Source organism: Oncorhynchus kisutch, linkage group LG10, assembly GCF_002021735.2.
Source record: "Oncorhynchus kisutch isolate 150728-3 linkage group LG10, Okis_V2, whole genome shotgun sequence".
NCBI lineage: Eukaryota > Metazoa > Chordata > Actinopteri > Salmoniformes > Salmonidae > Oncorhynchus > Oncorhynchus kisutch.
This window is the reverse complement of record NC_034183.2, coordinates 64,644,674-64,652,859: the sequence shown is the minus strand read 5'-3', so window position 1 is coordinate 64,652,859 and position 8,186 is coordinate 64,644,674. Positions and strand designations below refer to the sequence as shown.

General features: G+C 45.1%; 1 protein-coding gene across 2 annotated transcripts in view; it reads left to right on the top strand.

The window, feature by feature from the left end:
• The first annotated feature begins 2,081 nt into the window (after positions 1–2,081).
• Positions 2,082–8,186, top strand: part of LOC109881080 (ras-associating and dilute domain-containing protein) — a 28,995-nt gene continuing 22,890 nt past the window's right edge. For both annotated transcript variants that reach the window (XM_031834710.1, XM_031834709.1), the window contains exons 1-4: positions 2,082–2,861; positions 3,212–3,550; positions 3,815–4,050; positions 5,086–5,420. In XM_031834710.1, the coding sequence (XP_031690570.1) occupies positions 2,734–2,861; positions 3,212–3,550; positions 3,815–4,050; positions 5,086–5,420 (1,038 nt within the window). In that variant the 5' untranslated portion in view covers positions 2,082–2,733. The remainder of the gene's footprint in view (positions 2,862–3,211; positions 3,551–3,814; positions 4,051–5,085; positions 5,421–8,186) is intronic.

The following is an 8,186-nucleotide window of genomic DNA, read 5'->3' as shown; positions in this document are numbered from 1 at the left end:
TAGCAACAGGGGAAAAGTTTTGGACTAAGTAGTATAGATGATCTTTCTCTTTCAAACATCTGGCTTGTACTGTAAGTTTATGATAAACTGCACAACCTCTTTCTATAGTGACTACGGTGTATTGCACTGGAAGTGTGAAAATCTATAGTGACAGCCTTCCATTTAACTGTAGTTAACAATTTACAATTTGCAATGTTACATTGCTTACGACAGCACCTATTGCAATGTCAACACAACATAATGAAGTGATAGAGAGAAAGAGGCGTGTCAGCATAATTTATTGCTAGGCAGGCAGGGTATAAAAGTCCTATTGTAATCTGACATATTTCTATTCACTTTTGCTAATGTTAAGAATATGATCAAATGTGAAACAATACTCAACAACACAAATAGTTCATAAAAATAAACAACATAATCAAGGATTTAGTTCATATCAATGTCCTTCCAATTAATGGATTTGATCAAAACATCCAGCTGAACAAAACATGTAGGCCTACAGTATATTTATGGAGAAGGGAATACTCTCCCATTTATTTACAGAGCTTTTGGTTTATATTTAAGCAATAAGGCCCGAGGGGGTGTTGTATATGGCCAATATACCACTGCTAAGGGCTGTTCTTACGCACGACGCAATGCAGAATGCCTGGATACAGCCCTTAGCTATGGTATATTGGCCATATACCACAAACCCCCCAGGTGCCTTATTGCTATTATAAACTGGTTACCAACGTAATTTGAGCAGTAAAAATACATGTTTTGCCATACCCGTGAAATACCAGGGTTGTCAGCCAATCAGCATTCAGGGCTCGAACCACCCAGTTTATAATACATTTTTTATCACAGTGTTGAGTCTATTGCAAAATTCCTATTAAAGCTGCCTCTTTGTAAGAACCTTTAATGTTCTACTTATGTACTACTTAAGTGTTTTTTTTGTATCTTTACCTTTACTCAAGTATGACAATTGGGTACTATTTCCATGAGTGGATACATTACATGAGTGGATATATCCTTTATGGATCATGACCCAAGAAAAGCATAATTTAATATTTTAACATTTGACTGATTCATTGCTGCATATCCGTTATAAAGAAGAGGTGGTGGTTAGGGGGAGGTGAGCTCCCTTTCCAATGAATTAGAGTCGGATTAATCATAATCAGTCAAATATTCAATAACGTTTTTCTTAGGTAGTGATCCATAAAGGATATATCCACCTACGTACAGTATGTGAGCTTGGAAGGTTGGAAGGTTCTTACAAGGAGGAAGATTTCATTGGGATTTTGCAATAGACTCAACACTGTTTGGCCTGAATCCCCAGCCTAACTATGTCAGCAAACCAGCCAAACCTCCTCATCTACAGCTGCAGGTTCCACACTCACTCACTCACATCCGTTTGTGACCAACCAGCGGCGTAATGTGTGTGTGTGTGTGTGTGTGCACGCGTGCATGTGCATGTGTGATTGTGTGTGTGTGACACCAGTGTCAGACACTTTCTGGGCATGAAAATATTTTTTGCCACTAGATGGGGCCCTTAGTATAGAGCAAGAATACTGAGAAGATCATCTGAGTTGATGCGGTACATGTACGGCAGAGGAGGCTTGTGGGATGAGCTATAGGAGGACAGGCTCATTGTACTGGCTGGAATGGAATATATGGAACAGGTCAAACATGTGGTTTACATATGTTTGATGTGTTTGATACTTTCCATATGGGTGCGCCCATCCAGAAAGATGTCTCCTCATGGATATAACCCCTTTTAACATGGACATTGCCGTTGAGGGCTTCCACCATTTTAAAGTAGTCAACTGGGTAGGTATTCCTATGAGTTGGGAGGAATCAGCCAATGAAGAAGAACAAAACATTTACTCAATTAAAATGGAGATAGCCTCAATTGAGCTGCCCATGCTGTCACCGACGCTATAATGGCACAGATACAAAGATGAGTCCTATATCTAGCTCTATGGGTGCTCCTTCACTCAGTACATCGCATTTTCAAATCCCTCCCAACAACCCTCCCATGCGCGAAATGAGCAATGACGTCAGGATAGTAACTCCAGCACAACTTTTCAAACACGTTGCATTCTACCAGACAACCAGTATGTGTTGGGCACTGAACTGTTGAATGCGCCTAACGGGATAGGGAGAGATGGCATGGAGCAGACAGGTCAAGATTCGCAAGGTGCTTCGAATAACAAATAGTCCAGTTAACTCTCTGAAATTGATCATTTATTAGAAGTAATTCACATTGGATGTATTTATTTATTTTTATAAGATAAAAGCTTTTTTAAACTAGCGCTCGTATGGCTGTCCCGAACGTGGATATATTGTATCTGATTCTGACCAAATAACTTCTGTTCATGGAAACAATTCAGCAACAATTGTATCGAACGGACTACAGTCGATATTGTTGAGTTGGAAATTCGGAATATAACTGTAATTTGAAAGCGAGTGTATTTTGGAAGTTGCCTGATGTCTAATGCCACTGGACGAGAGTAACTTTTCTCCACGTCGTGCTTCTTTACGAAAACCTGTCAGAGTTAGTTAACAAACTGTCTGAACTGACCAATTCTTAGTTGGCTTCATCACCATGAGAAAGTGTGGATTCCAGTGTCAAATACCACGATGGACTGAGTATATTTGTCACAAATAGTTTATTTTGAGAATAGTGCCTGCCTTACGGTGCTTTATAGGGAGCACTTTGACATATAATATAGCCTACATCTGAACAAAGTCGTGATGATTTCGGAGGAACGAAGTAGTCATGTATCCAAGCAAGCCCTTAACTTCCCAGTGGGCCTATTGATCCGCTCGCCGAAGAAGAGCCTGGCAAAGCTGGGGAGGAAGCCAAGCAATGGATCCCTGCAGTAAGTCCTATTATTTATATCCAGTGTGTCTACTTTGTGGGGTATTTAAAATGGGGTACCCTTATTATGCAGAATTGGATTTCAGTTTTGTTACATGCAGCTGCCTGGGATTTTCTATATTCAAATGGCCTTATGGCCTTCAATATAAATATAATTTATTTGTAGAGAGGTGCCCGAAATACTGTCCTCTTATTAATGACCCATTAATTTTGTGTCCTCTCTTGAACTCTCATTTTCATTTACATCTTTGCCTTGCTCTCTCTGTTTCACTCTGTCACTATCTATGTCTCTGTCTCTTATTTATGTCTCTCTCTCTCTTTCATCTATCCATCCATTTTTCCCTCTCTCAGGTCCAACACCTCGGATGGCACCACCCATTCAGCAGAGAGTACAGGCGTGAGGCAGCCGGCCAAGAACAAAATCCGCCGCCACAACAACAGACTGTCAACGGTGTTCAACCGGAGCCCCCTCCTGCGGGGCGACAGTGGACAGGGGCATGCCCCAGGTGGCAGGAGCATGGCGGGGGACCTGCAGGCTGCAGATGACCCTGCTGAGCTGTCCAGTCAGATGTCTGCCCCAGGTATCCTAAAGATCTTTGGCAGCGACATTTGCCAGGGAACCAACTACAAGAGTGTGCTGGCCACGACTCGCTCCAGTGCCAAGGAACTTGTCAAAGAGGCCCTGGAGAGGTGAGGGGTTAGGGATGCCCACTGGCATAATGTGATTTGTTAGCATTAGCTTTAGTGCTAACAGGCAAGCAGAAAGGGAACATTCCTCAAGGCTGAATGGCATGGACTGCAATACTGCTCATTCTAATATAGTGGGAACCATTGCAAATCACTTAAAGCTGGTGATATGGATATTTTACCCAAATGATCTCAAAGCCATTTTATTTCAGGGGGAATTAGATCTTATCATGGTATTCTGACTGAATCTCTTTTATTGTTGCCTAGATACTGTCTGGAGAAGGAGGATTCCAGTCGATATGTGCTGTGCGACGTGATTGGCCAGACCGGAGCAGACCACCAATGGAAGACAGAGTGCTTTCGGGTCGTGGGTGACCACGAGAAGCCCCTCATGCTGCAGTCGCTATGGAAACCCAAAGAAGGCTTCTCCAGACGCTTTGAGATCCAGAAGAGAGTGAGCGTAGAGGAACAGACTGCTAAAGAGACCGACACCGTCACTGCAGGTACGTCAACCACACAGGTGCAGCTCAGTGACCCCACTAACAACAACCTAAAGCCCAGGTCATCATTCTGTCTCTGTTGGGGTGGCATTTGATCTCCTATCTCTGTCACTAAGTTTTTGGTAACAGAATCCATTGTCCAGCTTATCATGAGACAGAGCAAGGGAGGTGGCAGGCAAGTGAGAGGTCAGAGAAAAACAGAAGCTGCAGTGAGGGGTAGACAAGGACACCTCTCTTACTCTGAAGCCCCCAGGGCAGGGGACTGGCTGTGGCTGAATAAGCTTTTTCTGCTGGGACCTGAATGTCTCCACCATTCCACATGTTATTCTTTCCATCAGAGCTTGCTTCCTGCACACTGGACACTGTGTGGTCTTGTTGACTTTAGCGTGCGTTTGTCTCAGTGCGTTTGTCTCTGTTTTCATCAAACCCCACATCACCCTCCACTCTCTTTGCTCCACTCTGATTGGGGGAAGCTGGGGGAAGTTTCCCCCCCTGCAGGCCTGACCAGCCCCCCTGACACAGTGTGGCAGAACAATGTGGAAGAACGCCCACTTCCACAGCTGATAAGGCCTGGGAGCAGGAGCTGTTAGCTGGGTGTGAAGCTGAGCTCTTTGGACATTCCATGGTGCTTAATGGCTCCAAATGAGCTGAATAGTGTTTATGTTGCAGTACATCAGCCAAACAGCCAGGAACGCCTGCTGATATCAGATAGAGGACAACACCTCTCACTACACCTCCAGATTTCCTCTCCTTCCCCTTCTATGTTTGGTTTGACTGAGAGCCAACTCATTAAAACATTATGATATGTTGGTGTGTTATGGACTGGAATGATTTGATGGAAGATCTCCACTAATAGTTTATTGAGTGTTTAGCATACTGTGAAGTTTCAGTTTATGCATAGATGATAAAGTTTATGTTACAGTGACTATATCAGGACACAATCAATGATTTTGTAATAAACTATGAATACACGATTAATAATCACTTCTCTGCATCTAGTCTCATTCTCCCTCTCTCCCGTGCTCCTTTCTGCCCCAGGAATCAACGCCCAGGCTCGTAAGCTCCAGAAGGGCCGTTCGCGGGTCACCTCTCTGTTCATGGACGGCAGTGGTGAGTATGTGGAGGGCCTGGGGATGTGGAGGAGTCTCAGTGAGATGGACCTGTCTGCCATGGAGAAGGAGGCCGTGCGGGCACAGCAGAAGGCCCAGCTCATCAGGGAGGATCCGGAGGCCGAGGCCGACAAGGAGGCCCTGCGTCTGGGCATGGAGAAGGAGGAGACGGAGAGCAGTGACGACAACACCACCCAGTACTCCATCCATCCGCCCTTTGACTTCCCCTACTTCCTCCTGCTGCAGGGATACAGCTACAGACAGGTAGGAAAACTGGAAAGTGAAGCTGTTGCCACTGTTATACATTAAACCCAGATGGATTTGTTTGTCTATCGGATTATTGATTAACTTAAATGACGAGTAACTTTAATGAAAGGTTTGGCTTCAGTTCACACAGCTGAAGTCAATTTGTTAGATTAGAGTCAGTCTGTCCTTGAATAGTTAGGCTCAGAATAGGTTTGTATGGTTGGAGAATGTGTCCGGCTGCGACAGAGAAATGTCATGCTGAAATCCTTCACAGAGGGCCTGGGCAGCCAGATAGCAGCAGCTGTAATTGGTTGAGCCGGGTGGCTGCTCCATTGAAGACCTTTCAAGGTTCTCAAGTGTCTCTTGGCAGGGTGGCAGAAACACTGTGACGAAAGGCTTATCAGAGACACTGAGGCGTAAACAAGTGTACTCCACTACACTATAGAGGCTCCCACTGAACCTCTTAGGTTAAGACCTGGGGTTAAAATCCCCAGAAACAGAGCGAGACAGTGAGAGAGAGGAGCAGAGAGCAGAGGGCTTTAGCTGCAGTGATGATGCTATAACAGGGACAGCGAGAGACTGAGTCTTGCTGCTGGATTACAATGGGCTCAGAGTATTGGACTCGGAGTAGACCGGCATGTTGTGGACAGGTGATCCTCGTGTCCACACACTGAGTGGGCCAGCCTGGGCCAGCCTGGGTCATGTACTGGAGAGGCGGGGAAAAGGAGCTGGCCCTGGCCCAGCAGTAGAGTTCCCACACTGGGATGTGTTGTCTGTCGTCAGGGCTCGTTGAATAGATAAGGAACACTGTGTTCACAATCACAGTTCAGCTCAGCCCTGCTGGCTCTGCAGTGGAGGTGGCGATAGGCCTGATTAAAGGTACATAGTATTAGAGCATAGAGCAGAAGGAACACTGTAATGTCTAAACAAACTCAGTGGATAGTCACATACACATGCCTAGCCTAGACATTTGCACACAGGCTTGTGCATGCCAGAACACACATGCACATTTAGGCACAAAAGCTGCACATTCAACTAAAATAATAATATTCTTCTCAAAAAGAGATTTCTGTCGGTGCTAGATTTTTTTCTGAACTTTAATGCCTTTACAAAACATTCTGGATATTTCAATGCAATGCAAAGAGCCAGAGGGCCAGAGGGCCAGAGAGCCAGAGAGCCAGGCCCATTCCTAGAAACAGGAAATGCTGCTGCTCTTTGTTGTTTGTTCCTCATTGTGGAGACTGCTGAGTGTGCAGGACACTGGGTGGGGTGTGCTAGATACTGAGGGAAGTACTGAGCCCGCCCCTGGTCTGGCCACTCAACAACAATAAGTCACTCATATATCAGTCCTATGGAATAGAAATGTTCCAGCTCCATAAATGAAATCGTTTTTCTCAGGCTTGACTAGTTATTTATCGAAAGTGTCTTTGTGTTTCCAGACCAGATTTTCCTGAACTTAATCACCTGTGAACCATGAGAGCTGTAGTGGATTTGATTTCCTTGTAAGTGTTGTTGTTCAAGTGCAGGTCAGTGTAGTCACAATTCACATTGACTCACAGCTATTAACTCCCTTCCTAGACAGTTTGATCTATTCTGTCAGATATCATGTGCAGGAAAATAAATAAAGGTTGTTTTGAATATTGCTTTGAATAGTCCATATGGAGCCAGGGACTGGAACCATTTAGTTAGTTAAGTGTATGTGCTCGCACACACTGCTCAGTGGCTGATTGTCTTCCATGATAGCTGGGATGATACAGTATCATGACCTGCCTGAAAGGCTCTGCATGGTCAATCCAATGTCTGAAGTGGCCGTACAGCATTTACTGCGATGCAGCCTCCGAAGACGTCAGGGCTTTCATACTCGATCTTAGCGGAGCAGAGCAGTGTTATAGTTAAGGAAGTTGTCAAGGAAGTGAGTTTGTGTTTATACATGACGTACCACCCCCACCTACCGTCAACATGTCAATGCGGAGCTATAAGGAGCCCTTCGCATTGTTAAAACATTTGAGAGGTGCGATGCGGTACGGTGCTTGATTTGGCCCCTGCATGCCTCCGGCTACATTTTCAGATCAACCATAAATTGGCTTTAATAGTCTAGGGACGGATGACCGAGCGACGGGTGGTCTTAGAAGGTCATGACCTCCCCCACACTGATCCTCAACAGAGGGTCCCCACAGGGGTGCTCAGCCCACTCCTGTACTCCCTGTTCACCCATGACTGCGTGGCCACACACTTCTCCAACTCAATCATCAAGTTTTCTGATGACACAACAGTGGTAGGCCTGAATACCAACAACAACGAGACAGCCTACAGGGAGGAGGTAACGGTCCTGGCGGAGTGGTGCCAGGAAAATAACCTCTCCCTCAGCGTCAACTAAAGGAAGGAGCTGATTGTGGTCTACAGGAGACCGCAGAGAGAGCCCGCCCCCATCCACATAAACAGGGCTGCAGTGGAGAAGATCAAAAGCTTCAGCTTCCTCAGCGTGCACATCACCGGGGACCTGAAATGGTACATATATACAGTACCAGTCAAACGTTTGGACACACCTACTCATTCAAGGGTTTTTATTTATCTTTACTAGCTTCTACATTGTATGTATAATAGTGAAGACATCAAAACTATGAAATAACCCATATGGAATCATGCAGTAACCAAAAAAGTGTTAAACAGATTCTTCAAAGTAGCCACCCTTTGCCTTGATGACAGATTTGCACACTGGCATTCTCTCAACCAGCTTCAACTGGAATGCTTTTCCAACAGTCTTGAAGGGGTTCCCACATACAC